General features: G+C 33.6%; 4 protein-coding genes and 1 non-coding gene across 5 annotated transcripts; 3 read left to right on the top strand and 2 right to left on the bottom strand.

Annotated features, from left to right (window-relative positions):
- Positions 1-594: 594 nt before the first annotated feature.
- On the bottom strand, positions 595-2,043 carry LOC113847788 (rhomboid-like protein 14, mitochondrial). The gene is made up of 2 exons (XM_027477068.1): positions 1,637-2,043; positions 595-1,543 (listed from the first exon to the last, which is right to left on the bottom strand). Exons 1-2 carry the CDS (start codon positions 1,847-1,849, stop codon positions 755-757), a joined length of 1,002 nt encoding a protein of 333 aa, XP_027332869.1. The 5' UTR covers positions 1,850-2,043; the 3' UTR covers positions 595-754.
- A 1,015-nt stretch (positions 2,044-3,058) lies between these two features.
- Positions 3,059-3,129, top strand: TRNAD-GUC. The gene has a single exon. It is a non-coding gene; the product is annotated as a tRNA-Asp (tRNA).
- Positions 3,130-3,181: 52 nt separating this feature from the next.
- On the bottom strand, positions 3,182-7,204 carry LOC113846362 (cyprosin-like). Its single transcript, XM_027474523.1, has 14 exons — positions 6,730-7,204; positions 6,230-6,554; positions 6,084-6,144; positions 5,867-5,961; positions 5,642-5,754; positions 5,281-5,449; positions 5,157-5,196; positions 4,736-4,800; positions 4,536-4,649; positions 4,381-4,445; positions 4,132-4,288; positions 3,908-4,027; positions 3,531-3,619; positions 3,182-3,420 (listed from the first exon to the last, which is right to left on the bottom strand). Exons 2-14 carry the CDS (start codon positions 6,539-6,541, stop codon positions 3,336-3,338), a joined length of 1,485 nt encoding a protein of 494 aa, XP_027330324.1. The 5' UTR covers positions 6,542-6,554; positions 6,730-7,204; the 3' UTR covers positions 3,182-3,335.
- Positions 7,205-7,851: 647 nt separating this feature from the next.
- On the top strand, positions 7,852-15,389 carry LOC113846210 (GPI ethanolamine phosphate transferase 3). The gene is made up of 20 exons (XM_027474216.1): positions 7,852-8,177; positions 8,257-8,291; positions 8,374-8,495; positions 8,634-8,723; positions 8,836-8,955; positions 9,095-9,178; positions 9,314-9,391; positions 9,524-9,649; positions 9,767-9,856; positions 10,288-10,323; positions 10,403-10,458; positions 11,413-11,545; positions 12,230-12,671; positions 12,764-12,855; positions 13,005-13,551; positions 13,762-13,879; positions 14,295-14,336; positions 14,579-14,735; positions 14,824-14,907; positions 15,002-15,389. Exons 1-20 carry the CDS (start codon positions 7,921-7,923, stop codon positions 15,128-15,130), a joined length of 2,838 nt encoding a protein of 945 aa, XP_027330017.1. The 5' UTR covers positions 7,852-7,920; the 3' UTR covers positions 15,131-15,389.
- Positions 15,390-17,461: 2,072 nt separating this feature from the next.
- LOC113874710 (protein NRT1/ PTR FAMILY 4.5-like) lies at positions 17,462-20,295 on the top strand. Its single transcript, XM_027512925.1, has 7 exons — positions 17,462-17,520; positions 17,576-17,651; positions 17,818-17,911; positions 18,009-18,226; positions 18,352-18,774; positions 18,872-18,990; positions 19,374-20,295. Exons 1-7 carry the CDS (start codon positions 17,462-17,464, stop codon positions 20,293-20,295), a joined length of 1,911 nt encoding a protein of 636 aa, XP_027368726.1.
- Positions 20,296-21,227: the final 932 nt, after the last annotated feature.

Genomic DNA, 21,227 nt, shown 5'->3' with positions numbered 1-21,227 from the left:
TGATGCTCCCAATATTATGGTTAGATTAGTTTACAAAGGATCCTCATTTCCAGTAGCTAAGATATTCTTGAGCTAGGAAGCTTCGATACGAACTTCCTCCTAATGGAAAGATAGATCACCATCACCGATCAACCCGACTAAAACAAAACACTGAGCACTATAAAAAATGCAATTAAGAGAAAATTGGTCGCGGCCAATCAACATATTTCACAAAAGAATCGACAGAAAACATTAAAAAGCAAAACCAGCATTCCAATTATTAATCAGGGACCAGAGTAAAGCTAATGAAGCCAAGAAACAAAATCTATGAAATTTCAATCAATGACAACTAGTCGTAATAACAGTAAATTACAGCGAGAACCATCAGCACACTCCAGGCTTTTCCAATTAGTATATCATAAAAACATCGTGAAGCTGTACAGTAAATGGCGGGCAATTCTGTCTTGTCTTCAGGTCCTTGTTTTCTTTTATTTATACCGAACTTTTCTTTATGGACCAAATAGAAATGTACTTTTTTTTAGAATTACAATGGCAATACTAACAAAAACAATATGATATCGGGTATAACTATGGTTAAAAAAATGCCGAAACAATATGCAATGTAACTGTTTAAATTGATATAACTAGCTGTAACATCAGCTAGATAACACAGGGAACAAATTGTCAATAACTCTACAACAAACTTTTGTCCCAAAAAAATGTAACATGTTGGAAATTTTCATATCTGTATTATTTACAAGATCATCAACAATCATCACCTACCTCCAAATCTATCAAGTCTCCTTCGACGCAGTTCATCCAAAGGAAGATCACCGGAATCACGATTCCACTGAAAAGAACTCATTCCATTCACACCCCTATTCGTACCACACATCTCACACACACTCAACAAACCCGAATTATCATACGTGCAAGTATGGCACCTCCATACACCACCCTCAACACTCCTCCCTCTTCTATCGCCACCAACGGTTCCCCTACCCGTGATCCGTCCCCGGCGAAACGGAAACACTCGACGGAGAAACCTTAAAGGCCAATTCAACGCACCAGCAACACCTCTCATGAAAAAAGTCAACGGATCAGAGCCTGAATAAGACCCCCTCAGCCTCAGATATAGAAGACCCGCGAGTATCCCACCAAGGTGACCAATGAAAGAAACACCAGGCATAAACATCTGAATCAGAATCAGTTCAGCCCAAGCAGCATAACGAGATGGTAGTATCACTCCATGCACGTAGGTGTAGTTATCCGATTGAGAATTCAGAACCACTTTCATCGCAAAAAGAACACCGGAAAACCCAACGACGTATTCTTTGTAATACGCTCGATCGTAATCGAAGAACAGAAGCAGCGATTTGGATAGCATTAGGGTTATTCCCTGAGACAATGCGAGTAAAGAAGCAACCATGGAAGCAAATTGAGCGCTTCCCATTGCTGTTTCCAAATTAAACCCTTTCCAAAGAAGCGATAACATGTTGTAGACAAGATGAGGTTCTCCGATGTGGTAAAACGCGGATAAGAAGAAGCGTTTCAAGTCTTTGTTCTGTGAGAAGAAACAAGAAGCAAATTGAAACCCTCAAATTGGAATACATAAAACGAGAATAGTGGAAATGAAGTGAATGAATGGAAAACAAACCCTGAGGATGAGGTGAGGATTGAACCAAACTTCGTCGATGGAAGGAATGAGGGGATCCATGAAGGAGGGTCTGAGATAGATGAGGGTGTTGGCGGCGATGAGGGCGGCGGTGACGGGGGGCTTTCTCTCCGAGCGGTAATACTCGCTGAAGGTGTGAAGAGCTAGCAGGGGGAGCATTCCACGAGAAACCCTTCGTCCAATTCTCACATCCATGTCTGAAATTGGGATTGATATTCGAAATTGATTAAACCCTAATTGATGGATGAATGGCTTAAGCCTTGGCCACCAAGAAACGGATTTATTGGTGGAATTCGCGTTGTGCAAAGAAAATTCGAGAGCTGTCTTCGGGTTCAGGTTACTCTCTGCTCCACTCCTTTAGTCCTTTACCGTCAAAGCACGGCTCACATAATTTTTTGCAATACAAAATTATATATATTATAAGATTTTTTTATTAATTTTATAAAAATATTTTACCTTATGAAATTGAAGAGACAGATTTTTTAAAATTTAAACATATTAAAATTTAAAGCTTTTAAATTCAAATTAACTTTTAAAACTCTATTATTATTATTATTGCAATTACGTGACAGTATATATATATATATATATAAAAGATATGTATTTATAAGTTATTTAAATTTAATTTATTAAATATTCAATTAACTTTATTTATTTTGCTAAACTAATAAATTTAAATTTAGGTTTAAATAAATAAAATTCAAACCAGATAAGTTTAAAAAATACTTTAATAATATAAGTTATGTTATTTTATTCACTTTTAAATTTGGAATTCAGAATCTTAGTTTAAAAACAGTAAATACAATTTATAGATGCATTAATGCCATATTTACTGGTCAGCTATAATAAACTTGTTTGTTATAAGGAACGTAACCTCGTAGGAATTAGATCATTTTGCCAAGTACTTTGGAAAGTGTTAAAACGAAGTTTCAGGAGTAAAATAAACAAGCTAAATATTTGTTCATCCATCATTTTCATATATATATATTTGATAAAATAAAATTTTCAAATAAACTATTAATTAATTTTTTATTTATATACTTTTTAAAAAAATTTAATCACTAGATTAACAGTATTTAATATTTATAAAAAATTTATTAAGTGAAATAACCTACTTAATGTTGACCTGATATGTATATATAAAACATGTTTTATTATAATTTTTTTTATGAATTTCTATTAAATAATATTGATAATATGAATTATTATTATTAGCTTATTTATCTTTTTTTATTTTATAAAATAAATATCAAATAAAAAATTATATATTTATTATCTTTAAAGTACACAAAGCATCTAATATTTTTGTCCTTTGATAACTAAGATAATTTGTAGCAATAAAAAATCGAAAAATTTAAATTTTTTTAAACTTTTAATTACAAGATATGAATCTAAAGTACAAAGGCACCAGTGGTCTAGTGGTAGAATAGTACCCTGTCACGGTACAGACCCGGGTTCGATTCCCGGCTGGTGCATTTGTTTTGTTTTTTTCTTTAATTTTGTATTACCAAGACAAGGCCTTGTTAGGAAAATGATATTGTTATCTTATTCGTGAAATATATCAAATTACCAATCACCATTTACAAAGGCTGCGATATTTAGTTGATGCAAATCATGTAAATATTTGTTTATTTATTCTCCTACAAACAATTTGGCCTAATAATGTCACACCAAACTATGGCTACGCAGCTTCAGCAAATCCTATACGAAGATTGCCATAATCAAACACTGTGTGATATGCCCCCAAGAAAAGATCTCCAAGAACCCTGCAAAACCGTATTGTAACCATCATACACTTTAAAAAAAAATCTCAAAGTAAAGTGCACATTTACCTAAGAATGACATTAATATTAATAATATGATTATTGTTCATTACCAGAGGGGACCCTGCGGAGGTGGCACATCAAGACTAACAAAACCGCCATAACAGACAGTAGAGCAACCTTCTTCAATTCTTAGGATATACTGAGAAGAAGGAAAAAGGAATATTAAATGTTTGAACTGTAATAGTAACCAAATATAAATTCAAAAAACCAACGGAAACTTTGCTGTGTTTAGTTGTCAAACATTTTATGGAAATGAATAAATGAAACTTTGAAGGAAAATTAGATAGAGGCAAAGCAACTTGAACAAGGTAGCTGATATAAGTACATTATGCATGCAACATGCTCATTTTTCTAGTATCAAAACACTAGAGTGAAAACAACATATAAGTCATGTGAGGACTGCAAAAATTGATAATAAAACTCAAACCTGTTCTGGAGAAAGAGGAAATGATTTGTTCCCAATCGTGAATGTAATTTGTGGCATGGATGCAATATTATTACAGTTTATAAATGTTTGTCCCACGGGATTGGGAAGCTTCTCACACAGCTTTCAAAGAAGGACAATGAAAAAGAAAAAGCTTGTTAGTCCTTAATAGGAATCCATTGTAAAAAAGGATAATTCTAAGATGTAATCCATTGTACAACAATTACCTCATCCACATATTTCAATATTTTTTCCTTTGTATTCCTTTGCTTAAGCTGAACTTGAACCCAAAAGACAATCATGTCACAAAAAGTACACAAGGGGCTCTCCCTGGTTCGTGACTCACCCCAACTTTCATTATGACCCACTGTTTCGATAACATCACTGCAGATTAAAGTTAGACTTTTGTTAAGTAGACTGAAACAAAGGAACAAATCTCAAGAGAATCAACGAGGTGAAAATGAAAAAATTTGTACTTCACTACGTATGAGTGATTACGTGAGCAAAGTCCAATGTCAACGCATACAATTTCTGGTCTTAACTGTAAACATAAGATGTGTAAAGAGGGGTTAAAATTCCTGTACTTTGATTAATCACTGTGAGTATAAGAAGAAAGGGACAAAGAACAAACCCCGGAAATTAAATATTCCCATATTGAATCGCCATAATTATGGATGATGTTTTTACATTCAAAACTCACATATCCTTCTGCTCCAATGGCATGGTTAATTTGAGTCACAATTCTCTACAAACAAGAACTTGTAAGAAAAAAGACACCAAACAAAAGGGGAACCAAAAAAAAAAATACAAGTATAATGCTTGAGATCATACTGTTGGTCCAGCAATCAAAGATGTCCCCGAGTCAACAATAGCAGCACAACCACCCTCACATAACCCTGTAAATTTAAATTTTATATTGAAAGTCAGGTCTATGGAATGCAAGAAGTGAACATGAACCAAGTATCGCAGTGGTGCAATTGGCAGTCAAAAACATATTGACGGTTTTAAAAATGAACCAAGAGGACAGGTTTAATGAAAAATCAATAATTGATGAGGAAAAACCCTTCAATTTATACAAAGGCTGTGGAAATTTGGATGGATTTTCTGGAAAAATAGCAATATGTTACTTCTTGATATTGTGGAATCTTTAGCAATACTTTGCAATTAGCATCAACTCATTCCTAGGAATAAGAAACAATGAAATACATGGCATACAGATTAAACATCAATCAGAACAGAAATGCAAGAGAACCTGTTGAATTGTTTGAAAGCAGAATATCTCCCACCTCAATCTGGAGATAAAAACACAAAATGTCAATAATGACATGATTTATGCTAAGGGCTACACTGAAACGAATGAAGTAAATATAATAGACCTGCCAATAACCCTTTTGAGAAAGTGGAACATAAGTGTGTTCACCCCTAAAGTGCCTCCAGTCAATGCCACCAAAAACAATCTCACCCCCTATCTTTGCCATTGGGTCTGGGTTTAGCCAAAGAGAGAAAACTTTTTGACTCACGTGCCCTTGTTCTATCATATTGTACCTGTATTCACAGAACTAATCACTGAATTTGGTTTTTCTTCTACTCTATTACCACCAAAGACAATCACAGCACTATTTGTGCCTTACTTCACTAATTAATTATGAAAGGGAAAAATAAAGATCAAATATAGCAAAGCATATATAATAATAAACAGAAACAGATCAATAAGATTTGAACTCTGTTCAAAGGTACCACACTGGTGTGACTTGTCCCACTGACTTATCCTGGAATCCAAGTCCAAGTATCCCATCAAAATGCAGTGCTAAAAAGGCCAAGGGTCCTTCCTTTGTAATCTCAGCAAATTTCTGGAGGATGGATAGTAACTAGCCATCAGTACAACAAAAAATGCAACGAACACATTTGAAGCACATAAAACTCAATCAATTTCTATACTAATTAAATAGTCAAAATACTGACTTGATCTTTGACGATTATATCACCAACTCTTAAATAATCTTGGCTGAAGAAGCCAGGAATGTGTCCACGGCCATAAGGGATCTTGCAAGGTGTTCCTGGACATTTTCCAAATAGCAACTTTTGAGCATAAGCATTATAAGTATAACAAAGACAAACATTTTGTACACGTAAACCAAACTTCAACTTAAGATTTCAAGTGATGCTAATCCACAGGTACCTATTTTCGTATAGGTGTTAGATAGCTTGGACCTGTACTTGGAATGAAAATAGCAAGCAATCTGCAGGTAGCCATGCCTTGTTTTAGGAAAAATTAAAATTGAAGGAATATTGATCAATTGTATCAGATCATAGGGTAAAACTTACAGACAAGACGCATTTGGAAGAGGGGACCCAAAGATTGGAGCTTCCAGTGTCAAACACAACTTTGAAGCTTTGTGGAGGTGACCCAATACCAATTTCCCCAAAATATTGTGCATCAAGATAGTTCTTCAGATACACTGCATCTGTTTTCAAATGATGAACAACCCCCTTGATCCTTGCAGAATTAAGACTGTTAACGTCTAAACTCTTCCTTTTTAGACCAACCCTCATTAACCCATCGTCAGAAGTTGTAACAGCCAAAGATCCAAAGCAACCACACAGAAAAATCACAACCACCAAATACTTCAAACCCATGTTTTCAAATCCCCTAGTTCAAGTTGAACATGTTAATAACAGCTTCAACAGAAGCAATAACGAAAAAGCTGCTTAATAATCATAAACAACCATGAAAAAATCTATATTCTAGGCCTTCAGCTTACTGAAGTTCATGGTGTACATCTCTATAATGATTAGAGATGAATTTGAAAAAGAAAAACTGATACCTGATAACTGAGTCTTAAAGCATGGCTATTGAGACAGAGTTACGTTATAGTGCAGGCACGGAACTACAACACAGAGGAGTAACATAACTTGCCTTTGATATATAAATGATTAATCAAGTTGGTAACAAGTATGAAAAATTTTCACTTATGATGGTGCAAGAGAACAATTTAGCCTTGCATGGAAACCACTGCGTAGTTTCGTGTAGGATAGTGGAATTTATTGTACGGTAAACTAAGTAGTTTCAGGGTTTAACACTTAGTTAGCAACGTAAAATACAAGACCAGAGTGCTTCGATTAACGTAGGATAACCGGAGTGCTCTTCCACATACGTACGAGTAATACGGTTAACCACGTTGTCAAAACGTTTTAATGTTTCTGTCTAATCTCTGTGGTGAAGTTCTTCTTTCTAGTTTGAGAGATGGGAATGCAGTGAGTCTTGTAACATCATATCACATCTTTTTTTGGGAAGATTTTACATAAATTTTAGTGTGTTTGGACAAGATAAATAATAATTCATACTTTTTTTTTAGATTACGTGATATCCTTAAAAATTTTTAGAATACAATTTTTTTTTAACTAATAATATGTAGATATATATTTAAATAATAAATTATTATATTTGTTATATTTAAAAAAATATAGTTAAATTTTTAAATAAAAAAAAGGAAACAATCAAAATTAAATAATTAAAATTTAAAAATAAAATAATAATATTCTTAATTCTATTATTATTAATATTTAATTATTATATTAATATATTATATCATATTTTTTATTTATAATAAATAAAAATTATATTTTATTTAAAATTAAAACTTATAAAAAATATGAAAATATATAATAAAAAATTCAATAATATATATATATATATATATAAAATAAATAATATAATTTTAAATAAATTATATAATGACATGAGAAATTGCAAGGGATAAACTATACATGCCTGATATAGATCTCCTTATAAAACCTATTTTAATAATTAATTATTTTAAATATAAATTAACTTATACAAATAGTTTTATACTTTCACTGTAAATTAATTTTTAAGAAATAAAAATAAATTAATTTAAAAATAGTTTTGATAGAATATAGTTAAACATAAAACAGGGTTTGAGCTTGAGTTGCAGTGAGTTGAAGCAAGAAAGAAAGAAAGAAAGGAAGCACAGATCAGTTGAGTGGAGTTGTTGATGGCGAAAGGGATGGAAAGAGGGAGTGGAAAATGGGGATACATATGGCCGATGTGGACGACGCTGTTTCTTCACATCCTCGCGATTCTTCTTTTCACAACCGGTTTTCTCCTCACTCGAACCGAACTTCCTTATGAAAGCCATTGTTCGGACGTTTCTGATTCCCCTTGCTTCTCTCCTTCTTCTTCTCACAATCAATCTTGTTGGACCAAACCTTCCGTTAACCGTCTCGTTCTCATCGTTCTCGATGCTCTCAGGTAATGATAATCTACGCACTATATGCATACGTCAATGTGCATTGATTAATTTACCGTCTTATGTTATTTGCTCTTTCAGGTTTGATTTCGTTGCTCCCAGTACCTTCTTTCCAGGTTATCTACCTATCTTACCTATTTTGACTTGGTAAACGATTTTTTAATCTTTGTTACGAGTTTGTTATGTGTTCTGAGACAGAATCGAAGCCCTGGATGGATAGATTACGAGTACTGAAAAATGTTGCATCTGCGCGACCATCTTCCGCCAGGATTTTCAAAGCCGTTGCTGATCCACCTACCACTAGTTTGCAGCGCTTGAAGGTCATGTCGATTTCCTTCTCGTCGTAATTATAATTAAAATTGTAACGTTCTGTGTCACTAGATTGTTACGAATGAAAAGGCGATTTGATGTTTTTTGTATTTTGAACTGATTGTTTTCGTTCCCTTTGGATTCGATAGGGCTTGACAACTGGTGGGCTTCCAACTTTCGTGGATGTTGGTAATAGCTTTGGTGCACCTGCAATTGTTGAAGATAACTTTATAAATCAGGCAGGACTTCTTTCTAGGTTTTGATTGTGATGCGATGTTTATGATTTGAGATGATGGTTTTCTTCTGGATTGAAACGAGCTGTTATTTTTAATTTCGGAAACTCAAGTGCAGCTAGTTCAAAATGGGAAGAAAGTTGTTATGATGGGGGATGATACGTGGACACAGTTGTTTCCTCATCATTTTGAAAGATCATACCCGTACCCTTCTTTTAATGTCAAAGACCTTCATACGGTAGGCCTTATATAATGTTAAGTCACTTTTGGATGGTCTTTTAGTCCTTGCAATGTATGTTAAATATATAGGGGTGGCTTTACTCTTTTCGTCCAGACCATTATTTAATGACTATGACATAATGCTGTTTATTTTCTAGGTTGACAATGGATGCATTGACAACCTATTTCCATCCCTATATGAAGAAGATTGGGACGTTCTCATTGCACATTTTCTTGGGGTGGTATGTTTGATATTATTTTGTACTATACACCTAATCATCCTAATATCCACATTCTATACCCTGTTATTCCGATTTGCATTCTACATCATTATGGTAATTTTTACCATGTTCTGTATGGTATTCTGCTTGGTTCAGGATCATGCTGGACATATATTTGGTGTTGACTCCACTCCGATGATAGAAAAGTTGGAGCAATACAACAACATTTTAGAGGTTAGTAGCTGCAATCCTTGTTTTGTAATATATTTGTGGTTATTGTGTTATCGCGCTTTTATCCAATTTAGTTGGTTTACTCTTTTGCTACTTCCCACGAGTTGATAAACAAACTAACCTAAATTGTTTTAGAGAGTCATTGAAGTGCTGGAAAATCAGTCTGGACCTGGGAGCTTACATGAAAATACTTTGCTTGTGGTAATGGGTGACCATGGACAAACCCTAAATGGTGACCATGGTGGTGGGAGTGCTGAAGAGGTGTGTACAACACATATGGTGTCTTCTCATTGTTTTTCTTGATTCACACACACACACACACAGTCATGCACATATATATCCAATTTTATTTTGGATGTTTGTGACAACATCATGCAGGTGGAAACTGCCATTTTTGCAATGAGTTTTAACAAGCCTCTCTCTTCCATTCCGCCTGAATTTGATACTTATTCTTGTCAACTAGATCTGGTATTTACTCCTCCTTGTGAAGTTTAAACATAAATAAACATTCTGGTGGCTTCAAGATTGTTCCTGATCTCTTTCCAACAATCTTTTGCTTCCTCTTGGACATACTCACTACCTCTAGCATTATGCTATAAAGGTCAAGAAATGGAAAGCATAAATAATTTTATAAAATTGGAATAACAAAATAATGTAGAATTTGAATAAATAAGTTATTGTGAGGCCACTGATAAACTACAACATTAAATTCGTCCATGTTGCCTACTTTATCTAACTTAATAGACATACTTGAATAATATTCATTCTACTCATAGGCAGTATGATCCATGTTACTTCACTGATTCCTGATATCATAATGCTGAGTTTGATCTTTATTTTTGTTCTTCGATTTTATTTTATTTTCCTGGGTAAATTACATATCTTGTCTTACATATCAGGATGGGACGAATGTTTGCATCAGCTCTGTGCAACAGGTTAGGAAAGCTATTCCATTGTAATGCCATTTTGAATTGACATATTCATGACTGTATTTAACCCTATCATCCTTTACAGCTTGATTTTGCAGTAACAATGTCAGCATTGCTTGGGATACCTTTCCCTTATGGAAGGTGCAGTGTAAGCATCCTGTCTATGTTACTATTGTCTACGTTTGTTTAATATTAGTGTAACTATGTAGTTAGTTGTAATGTATTGACTCAACTGACATTTCTATTTTTCTCCCTAAATTTCTGTTCTTTTGGATGAGCTGAGGGTTAATGTAGTTTCATAACTTCTGATTTAATAATTTGCAAGGGCATAGGGTAGATATTGCTTGAAAATATCAATTTTAAGAGTTATTTGGCATGGACGCTTGACAGAAAATCTCTGAAAGTTGAAGGGAAATCTAATTTAAAGGAAAATGGAAAATCTAAAGAAAATGGATGAATATATGCTAAAACTTTGGAGCATTAGTCTCTAAGAAGATGTCTATCCTTGACAACTTGAGTTTAATGGCTTTATTTGTCTATGGTAAGGGCATAATACTATAATAGTAACTTTATTTTTCCTAACTCCCCTGCAAAACAGACAATATGTCCTGTACCTCCCTTCCTCTTCTTTGAGCCAAACAGTGATTTAAAGTTTAGTATTGCCAGTGGACATTATATAGTTTAGCTACTTAGTCCAGATAGAAATACCAGGTATACATATGATAAATGTACATGCCTCCGTGCAATTCCTGCAATCAAATCCAGTACATCTACTGTGCAACAAAACATTAAATATTTGCTAACATGCCGCTGTGCAATTCCTACAATCATATCCAGTAAATCTACGGTGCAACAAAACATTAAATATTTGCCTCCAGATTTGTGTAGTTAAGCCCAGTTCATTGGTCACATTATTTCCTCTAAATGACCCAAATCCTATTCTCGAATCATTTCCTCAATTTGGAAGCTTCTATTTTGAAGTCTGGTTTGCATTTTCCTATGGCCTGCCATCATGTTGTATTCATTGTTTTAGAAATTTCTTCATGGGACTATGTTTAAGTAAGAACTCACAAGTTTTTTTTTTCCATCCCTCAGCATTGGTCACATTGATCCTGAACTATACGCTTTAGGAGCAGGTAGTTGGAATTTGAATCCCTCTCAAAAGCCATCAGAATCAGATATCTGGTTGCAGAATTACGCTAATGCACTGTGCATAAATTCTTGGCAGGTACTAAATTGTCAATTATAAGTTACCCTTTCTACAATTCTTTTACTACTGTATATTTATATTTTTGGCTATAATGTTGTGAAACAGACCTTGATTGTGGCTGTGCACTTTAAATGATTAGATACCTCTGTATCCTGGCTGTGGTATTCACTGCAGTCTTTCCTTAGGGCTATTTCTTGGCTTCAAAACTTAGCAATCTCTCTTTTTTCTTCTTGTTTCACTTAACAAATTACTATATTAAGTTCACTATGCTAAAGTTTTAAAAATGGATTTTGTGCTGGAATTTGATAGTTAACACCACAATGCCACTCAGACACCTAGACAGACATTAGACTATATAATGTGTTAATATTTTATTTTCTAGACCAAGCTAAACATACCCAAACTATCTTTCTTATTTGAAAATTTGAGGATTCCCATATGTAAAAGTGCACTTTGTGTTTTATATGAAAAAATAATATTTTAACTTTGCAATGTAAGTAAATTTAGTTTCACATTGTTAGATTCTAGTTTTTTATGCTTCCAAAATGGAGTCATTATATTTCTTGGACACAATCTTGGGGTTCACTACCTTGTATTTTTAGGCGTTCAATTATGCAATACCATAACTGATACAAGCAGTCAGGAGAGTGTGCATGAGAGAGATCATATAATCATTTCAATGATGCATTTCTCCTTGTTTAGGTGAAGAGATATGTAGATGCTTATTCAGCTTCATCGGCTGTTGGATTTTCTCATGATGACTTATCCCGAATAGCAACTGTTTATGCTCAAGCAGAGTCTCATTGGTCTGACTCCAAAAAGCTTCTGCTTGATAGGCAAAGTGACAGTGATACATTAGTGCCTGCACTTAAGAGGCAAATTGATGCATACTTCAATTTTCTAACAACAGTTGCTGAGTTAGCTCGGTCTAAATGGACTGAGTTTGATTTAAACATGATGGGAACAGGCATTGTAATCATGTTTATATCACTTATATTTCAATATTATACCATTTTAAGGGCAAATAAGCAGCATGGTGTAATTTCAGCATCTCGTGAAGATTCTTGGATGATCACTGCCTCTACTTTTACATTCTTTTTACTGGGTATAAGGGCATGCAGTTTCCTTTCAAACAGTTATATCTGTAAGTGTGAAGTTTTCATATACATTCCTCTTTGGTTTTCCCGAATGTTTAAAATTCACTCATTATGTTTTTCACATGAACTTTGTTGTCAGTGGAGGAAGGGAAAGTAGCAAATTTTCTTTTGAGCACATCTGGGATTTTGGCATTACGGCAATCAATCATCAAGGAAAAGCTGCTACTCGAAGTATGTAACTTTATTTAGTTTCCTTTCTCCTTGTTTATAAACTAGGTATTATATTTGAACTTTCTAACATGCTAATGCATGTGTGCCTATAGAACTTTTATTGAAATTCTAATTAAATGGCTCTCTTTAATATATGTATCTTTTCTCAGAATCTTGGATTCCTTCTTTTGGGCACCTTTTGCCGATTTGCCATTGAAGTTGGGCTATCCAAGCAGGCTGCCACATCTGCTTTCATGAAAGACTACAGTTCATGGATCATCAACATAGCCTCAGGTATACCTGTATGGGAATATGCAGCTGAAGTTGTACCAGTGCTAGTTCTGCTTCTTTTGGCATTATGGCTTTACAAGGTCACCAGTGGCAGCTTCTTTGATTGGCCATGGAAGTATGTCATAGTGGGCACTATCTTTAGTTATATGCTAATAATTGTGTATTGGATCACTGACAGTGATGGATTTGGTGTAGCATTGATGCCGGAAACCATTAAAAGAAATTATATCCCTAGAATCATTTATGCTATTGCTTTGGGACAGTTGTTATTACTGGCATTTGGTCAACTATTGAAGAACAACAGTTCAGATTGCAAGACAAATTTAGTCACTAAAACAATAGCCATGTTATCTGCGTGGAGTTCAACTATCATTCTTCTTTCAGGAAAACAGGGTCCCATGATAGCTTTTGCATCCATAATTGGAGGTGCTCTTTCTTTTTGTGGTCTTTTGTTGTTTGTTGTATAAACTTGCTCAATCTTGCTGCATGATTCTCCAAATCTTGCATGGCTTCAGTCATGTGGCTACTATTTTTAGATTAGCAATGATATTTCCATTTAATAGGCGATTTCATGAGCACCAAGCTACATACTCTTTTGTGAATAAATATGTTTTCGTCTATGAATTTCTCTTCCAGGCTATTGTATTGTGAAGTTGGATAATGTAGGAAGTAGTAAGGATGCTGCTCACAGAAGTTTTTCTATTATGCAATGGAGCCTCTTTGCCACATGTCTCTTTTTCTGCAGTGGTCACTGGTATGACACAACTTCCATGCTTTAGATTTTTGAGTTATAATTGTCATTTTTTGGCTAAATTGTGCTTTTGGTTTATCTAATTTAGACTTCGTACATTTTTAATCCTCCAAGTTTTCCTTTTCAAGCAAATCAAGTCCCTCTACTTTTACAATTACACAAATTTGGTCCTTTTATCCATTTTCTTCTACCTAAAACCCTTAAATCTTATTTTTTATCCAAATAGATGGGAATTTATAATGGTCTGCGATATGAAGGAAAGTGATGGAAGGACCTAATTATATCAACTAAAAAAATTTGAAGGATTAAATTCACTCAAAGTGTGATTAATTTTTTTCATGGGTTGTGTATGACTTTGCAACTTTCTTGGTCCTATATTCACTTGGTCTTATGATCATTTTTGCAATTTTGATTTTAGGTGCGCTTTTGATGGTCTCCGCTATGGTGCTGCGTTTATTGGGTAATTAATAAGTTATAAGCATGCTCATTACTTTTGAAGAGTATATATCAAATATTTGAGATACTAGTGGGGCAGATGTTGGAACTCTTGAACGCCAACCTTATCATCAGTCCTATATTTAATTTGTTTCTGTTCTGAGTGATCCGTTATTAGCCTTTAAAAGTTCTCTTTTTAACTCTTTCTATTATTACTATTGCTGTTCACTTGGTAAATCAATCATTGAAGCACTATTTAATTTCCAGGTTTGAAGAATTTCTACTTATTCGCCAAGCAATCCTCCTTGCAATTGATACCTTTGGTTTTTCTATCATCCTTCCAGTATTTGGACTCCCCTTTCTTGTGGTAACCAAGTGCCAGGCTAATCTTGGAAAGAATTTTCTTTTCACACAATTATCTCAAGTGAGTTTCCTTCACCTGTGGTAGATTTCACTTGATTATTTTTATGCATGGGTTGTTCAATTCAATGACTATTCAGTGTTTTATATAGATGTATACAACATATGGGATCATAACTGCAATTATGACCACTTTCACCATATTATGTGTCACAATTCAAAGGCGTCACCTGATGGTAAATGGACAATTTTTTTGCTTTAATGTTTTCACTCCCATTTCTGCCTATTTGATGTTAGTACAATCTACTTGATGCTTATTAATTTTTGCAGGTTTGGGGATTATTTGCTCCAAAGTTTGTTTTCGATGTGTTCAATCTTATTCTTACAGATGTCTTGATTTGTTTGGCCTCAATTTACTATTTTGATCAAGGGAAGGATGATCCACAACCGAAATCATGAGGTTGCTGAAGAACATATATATACTACGATCAATTTACAGCAAGTTTTTAGCATTGGATTTAGTTTCCATAGCGCTATACCATTGATTTACTTTAAATTTTAGAATGACTCGTGATTTGAGTTTTTCTGTTTAACATAGTGAAACTGTAAAAGCGGATGGGGGTGGCATACGGACTTCAATTGTAGTTCTGCCCCTGCTGCAGCGAATTTTGTTGTTCGATGATGTTGTGATATTATATAAATATTTATAATTCCAAGTCATTTTTTTTTATTTGCCATATATAATAATAGGATTTTGATAAGCAGATAATAATAGTAAAATTTTATTAGAAAGAAAAGTATTTATTATATTTTTATTATTTTAATACAATAATTATGTATTTTTTTATAATTTTTTTTTATTTGTGTAGCTTAAATTCAGCTCTAGGGTTAAGGTTAATAAAATTTAAATTATTAATTTTTTTATCTTTTGTAAGGATAAAAAAAGATGACTAAATATAATTACTTCTCTTATTCATGTTAATTAATTAGGTGAAAAGAAATTAAGGATAATTTTTAAAATATATATAAATAATTCAAAAAGTTAATACTATTCAGAAAATTAACTAAAATTTTCAATTATTGTGAAATAGTTAAAAAAAGAAGAAGAGAGATTCTATGTTCAAGACCAGAGGTAATATTTTACTTTTCAGAAAAACTCCAGTACAAGTGAATGTCAAGAAGACTATAAACACAAATAAAATTTTTTTATAAAAAAATATATAGTTATTATATTAAAGTTATAAAAATATAATAAATATTTTTTTAAAATAAAATTTTACTATTATCAATTATTTATTTTTCTTAGTTACAAAGAGTGAAGTCAACAAAACTTTTTAATTTATCATATTTAATTAATAATTTTTTTACAAAGAAAGTATTAATGCTGCCTACAATTTAAAGGAGGTTTTACAAGGCTCCAAGCAAAATCTGAAAAAAAAAATATAAAAAGGAATAGAGGTAATAATTGCTAAATTCATTTGAATTGAAAATATTACTCGTGATAGTTAATAGGAGTACTTGATGACTTCCTTAGACTGAATGCATTCAATTGGTTTAATTTATTTTATTTTTTTTACTACAATTTAGGCACTGAATCCTTTCCAATTTGATGTCAAGTAAAACTCGCGCTGTCTAATTGATTTGATCAGTCTGGTGCAAGTTACACTTCAGATTGCCCATAGCATGTCTTGAATTTCATCCACGGCCAAGAAAGAAGACGACACTAGAAAGCATTGGTACCACTGTGGCATTATGGGCACCATTCAACTTTTGATTCCACACTAGTCTTAGCTTGTCATCAACATTATTAGATCGTATCTTACTAGAGCTATCTCGTATCCTCCTGATTTTTTGTGTGGATGTAAATACCCCTCGATAAGCTAAAATTATGTGTTATCAGGGAGAAGGAAGAAGAATCACAGTTCCAAGAGTTCAGGAAGATATAATGACGTGCTTTTAGGTCAGCATCAGCAAGAGAGAATTTGCTTATACACAATATGCGCGCATGCACACAAAACTTAAGGAAATTAGGAAATGACTTCATAAAAAAAAAAACTAACAGCTATGTTTATATTGTTAAAAACGTGGTGGGATCCAAAAAGTTGTTGGATTATTTCATTTGAAAGTTTAGACATGAAAAATAATGCACTTAGATAAGCAGTTTAATTATAAGTTTATTCAATAAGTTCTTATCACACAGGTATATGACATAACTTCAATTATAAAACTTACTGGAATAAGTTAAGAAACATTTATGAGTTATAAACTATGTACACGAGTTCTTTGTAACGTTTTCTAAACTTACACAAGATTCAGTGTTCCTCAACCAAGATGAGAGCTTGGATATTAACGTTGTCACTTGACCAATTTCGGTTTATGTTTTGTCAACATCACTGAAGCATCTGGTGTTGTGTGTTATACATAGAAGGCGATATTCTCAAACTTGGTAAGCTGGTAATAGACTTAAAATAGTTTTCTATTCAGTGAACATAGCCTTTTTGTCATCTCTAGTTACCCATTATCTTTCTTATATTATTACATTTTTGTTAGTTTTTGGGGCCGGTTTGTCTTAATAATTTGCCAACTGTCAGTCATTGGAGGCGTCACTTCTAACAATGCATTAACAACTAATTAGCTTTCTTTCCCTTTCATCCTTGTCATGCAAGAAACTCAATGATCATTATAAAGTGTATCTTTTCTACGAATTACATTGCCAGCAACACCGTCCTTTCAACTTCTCTATCTTCTTTCAGAGAGGTTGTTGCTTTCTAGCTTTGGCCTTCCTCGGAAATGGTAACTATCTGCATATTACAAGCAAAAATGCAGTCTTTGACTTTAGCCATAAAAGAGTACCTAATTTTATGGTTGATAATATTATTGCTTGGTTAATTTTTTTCTACCTAGGATAGCTGAACTAGCAATTAAGAAACCAACTTTACACAAAAAATATCAGCTTGGCTTTAACTATCTGTCATCTTTGGTGCATGCAAATAGTTCAAAAATGTTTCTGCACGCCCACTGTTTAAAAATTAAATTCATTTTGAGATTTTCAATCATATGCTTAAATGTGCTTTCCCACTGTTTAAAAATTAAATTCATTTTGAGATGTTCAATCATATGCTTAAATGTGCTTTTTTAAAATTTAGGATTCGAATAATGGGGCTAATGCTAGAGATGTTGAGAACCAAGCAGTGAAGACTCCAAGACAAGGTGGATATAGAGCCACATATTTCATCTTTGGTGGGTAAACTATGTTCCCATTTTTTATTTTTTTTATTTTTAAATAAAATGGAATAATCTGTTTTTAACAAGGCAAATTCACTGATTTTTACTGCAGCAATGATGTTGCTGGATAACATAGGCTTTGTGGCCAACATGGTAAGCTTGGTTTTATATTTCATGTTGGTCATGCATTTTGACTACTCTGGCTCTGCAACCACCACAACAAACTTGTTGGGAACTGCTTTCTTGCTTACCATCGTTGGAGGGTTCATCTCTGATACCTATATGAATCGCCTCAACACTTGCATCCTCTTTGGCATAATTCAGTTGTTGGTAAAGTATAAACAACTTAACTAGCATACAAGAAATAATAACAACTGATAGTTGAACACACACATGAAAGTAGAAGAATTTTTTTCCTCAATCATTGTCTTAATGTTGGTATTGTTGAATTGCAGGGATACATATTACTTGTGATTCAATCCCACGACAAGAAACTTCAGCCTGAACCATGTTTAAAACCAAGATGTGTGCATGGCACAAAGGCTTTGCTCTTCTACACTTCAATATACTTGCTGGCACTTGGTGGTGGTGGAATCAGAGGCTGTGTACCTGCTCTTGGAGCTGATCAATTTGATGAAAAGAAACCAAAAGAAAGAGTACAACTAGCCAGCTTCTTCAATTGGTTTTTGTTTAGTATTACAATAGGGGCTAGCATAGGAGTCACCTTTGTAGTTTATGTGAGCTCAGAATTCCAATGGTACAAAGGTTTTATCATATCTCTCTCATGTTCTGCTGCTGGCCTTATTTTCATTGCCTCAGGAAAGAGATTCTATCGTACCCGAGTTCCAGGAGAGAGTCCATTGTTGAGAGTTCTACAGGTTTTCTCTCTCTCTCTCTCTCTCTCTCTCTCCTTTCCTCTCCATGTTTCATTGCTATTCAAATCCATACTAGATTCATTTGATATTGTTCTTGCAGGTGCTGCTGGTCACAGTAAAGAATTGGAGGGTGAAAGTACCCAAGAATTCTGATGAGTTGTACGAAATACATGAGTCTAATTTGAAGAAAAAACTCATCCCTCACACTAACCAATTCTGGTTAGAGTTTCTACAGCACCGCTTCCTAATGATTTCTTTTACTGTCTTTTTAAAGTTCTAGTGTTTTTGTTGTCCTTGTTTTCAGGTATCAATAGTGTGTATATATTTAAGTTATTTGACTTTCCAAATCGCTTAGTATAACTTACAATAGTTCACATCCTTTACACTATCACTGTATGATAAAGCATTCTATTGTGATCCATTTTTTTAACTTGAAGAGTGATACTCATAATTTGTCAACCTTAAATCCTAAATTAAATTCTTTAAACGGTGAACTATTTGAAATACATCATTACTGGATATGATGAGGCATTTTCTAGTTTTCTACTATACATAAGCAAGAGAAATCCATATTTCATGCATGTAACTTTTTGCACTAACAGGGTTCTAGACAAAGCTGCTGTTTTACCTGAAGGCGCAGAAGCAAGGAAATGGAAAGTGTGCACAGTGACACAAGTGGAAGAAGTGAAGATTCTTACAAGGATGATGCCTATTCTTCTAAGCACCATCATCATGAATACCTGTTTAGCCCAACTACAAACCTTCTCTATCCAACAAGGAACCTTAATGAACACATACATTGGAACTTTCAACATCCCAGCTGCTTCAATCCCAGTGATCCCATTGGTATTCATGACCCTTTTAATCCCAGTTTATGAATTTGCTTTTGTTCCACTTGTGAGGAGAATCACTGGCCACCCAAACGGAATAACAGAACTACAAAGAGTTGGGGTTGGCCTTGTGCTATCAGCAATCTCAATGGTCATAGCAGGAGTTGTAGAGGTGAAAAGGAAGCATGAATTCAATGATCACCACCATCACCAAATTAGCCTCTTCTGGCTCTCTTTCCATTATGCAATCTTTGGGGTTGCTGACATGTTCACATTAGTGGGATTGTTAGAGTTTTTCTACAAAGAAGCTCCTGAAGACATGCGTTCTCTTTCCACTTCTTTCTCTTTTCTTTCACTGTCCATTGGGTACTACTTGAGCTCAGCTTTTGTTGAGCTCATAAACTTAGTAACAAGTAAACTTGCCAAGAGCAAGAAGGGGTGGCTCGAGGGACGTGACTTGAACCAAAACCATGTTGAACTATTCTACTGGTTCTTGGCCATACTCAGCATGCTTAACTTTCTCATCTATCTCTTGTGTGCAAAATGGTACAAATACCAAAATGGTGTTTCATTTGATAGGGGAATGCTCCTCAAAGATGCACCTCCTTGTAATGATGAAAAAGTGTGTACTAGCTTTGTGTCCACATGCCAAAACATTCACCTGAATCAAGATCATCAAGAAAGCTCCCACTGACCATATTCATTATTGTCCTTTGTCATGATTCCCGAATCTTTGTTTTTCCTTTTGCAAATATTTTTGTCAACCATTATGCATTTTGTAATATCAAAGGTTTAGATACGATAACATGGCAAAATAAAATATAACAAGATTGAGTGATATGATATTGGGTGCCATTGGTTGAAATTATTATGTATGAGACTTTTTGGGCTATGCAATTCAGATGAGCAAAACATAAGCCCTTTTCTTAATTAATTAATTTCTTCCACCGCATTCACCGCCGATTGATTCATTACTTAATTATTAATAATAAAGAAGCTGTCAGGCTAATGCTATTCACATGACTCCAGAGTTAAAATTGATTAATCTTAAGGGTTGATACAGATAAATAAGATAAAATCTTTGACAAATTACAAAGGAAATCCACTCATCGCTTTAATGTGAAACAAATGTAAGTATTTTATAAATATTTAAAATGAGATTTTTTTTTTATCTTGAATTATTGCATCATTCTTTAAAGTTTCATTTTATAAAACAACTTATAATTTTAAAAAATAAAAACAAACGAGTTTTTAATTATTTGTTTAAAGAGCATTTACATACCCTTTATTGAATGTTTGTCATAATGATTTTTATTGAATGTTCATAAAGAAGAATATCCCCTTTGTACTACTACTGCATGACCTTAGCTTGCCTTAGGTATTAATAGACAAATAACTTTTTTACAAAATAAGCGAGACAACTTAAAAAAACATTTTAAAGAAACGAATACGAAAAGGATAAAAAATAAAAATAGAAATAACACTAATTATTTGATGTTACTCGTCATTAATATTTACTAAGCAAAAGCAAACAAGAACATGGAAAGACATTATTGTATGCATTACGAGGTCACAATCACTGTGTGTTTCAATTATATATTTGGCATTTGGGTTAAGAAATTAGGA

This window comes from Abrus precatorius, unplaced genomic scaffold (genome assembly GCF_003935025.1).
Source record: "Abrus precatorius isolate BTA unplaced genomic scaffold, Abrus_2018 Scaffold8, whole genome shotgun sequence".
Lineage (NCBI taxonomy): Eukaryota > Viridiplantae > Streptophyta > Magnoliopsida > Fabales > Fabaceae > Abrus > Abrus precatorius.
This window is presented reverse-complemented; position numbering and strand designations above follow the sequence as displayed.

What these genes read in the sequence shown, in the direction of transcription:
- LOC113847788 (XM_027477068.1), bottom strand. Translation starts at nt 1,849, where the DNA reads ATGGATGTGAGAATTGGACGAAGGGTTTCTCGTGGAATGCTCCCCCTG. An exon ending in ATCCTCACCTCATCCTCAGG is followed by an intron (nt 1,544 to 1,636) that starts GTTTGTTTTCCA and finishes TTCTTCTCACAG; the next exon opens with AACAAAGACTTGAAACGCTT.
- LOC113846362 (XM_027474523.1), bottom strand. Translation starts at nt 6,541, where the DNA reads ATGGGTTTGAAGTATTTGGTGGTTGTGATTTTTCTGTGTGGTTGCTTT. An exon ending in ATATAATCGTCAAAGATCAA is followed by an intron (nt 5,755 to 5,866) that starts GTCAGTATTTTG and finishes TCCATCCTCCAG; the next exon opens with AAATTTGCTGAGATTACAAA. An exon ending in TATTGAAATATGTGGATGAG is followed by an intron (nt 4,028 to 4,131) that starts GTAATTGTTGTA and finishes CTTCTTTGAAAG; the next exon opens with CTGTGTGAGAAGCTTCCCAA.
- LOC113846210 (XM_027474216.1), top strand. Translation starts at nt 7,921, where the DNA reads ATGGCGAAAGGGATGGAAAGAGGGAGTGGAAAATGGGGATACATATGG. An exon ending in CTAGTTTGCAGCGCTTGAAG is followed by an intron (nt 8,496 to 8,633) that starts GTCATGTCGATT and finishes TGGATTCGATAG; the next exon opens with GGCTTGACAACTGGTGGGCT. An exon ending in TTGCACATTTTCTTGGGGTG is followed by an intron (nt 9,179 to 9,313) that starts GTATGTTTGATA and finishes TGCTTGGTTCAG; the next exon opens with GATCATGCTGGACATATATT.
- LOC113874710 (XM_027512925.1), top strand. Translation starts at nt 17,462, where the DNA reads ATGGTAACTATCTGCATATTACAAGCAAAAATGCAGTCTTTGACTTTA. An exon ending in TTAACTATCTGTCATCTTTG is followed by an intron (nt 17,652 to 17,817) that starts GTGCATGCAAAT and finishes TTTAAAATTTAG; the next exon opens with GATTCGAATAATGGGGCTAA. An exon ending in CATTGTTGAGAGTTCTACAG is followed by an intron (nt 18,775 to 18,871) that starts GTTTTCTCTCTC and finishes TTGTTCTTGCAG; the next exon opens with GTGCTGCTGGTCACAGTAAA.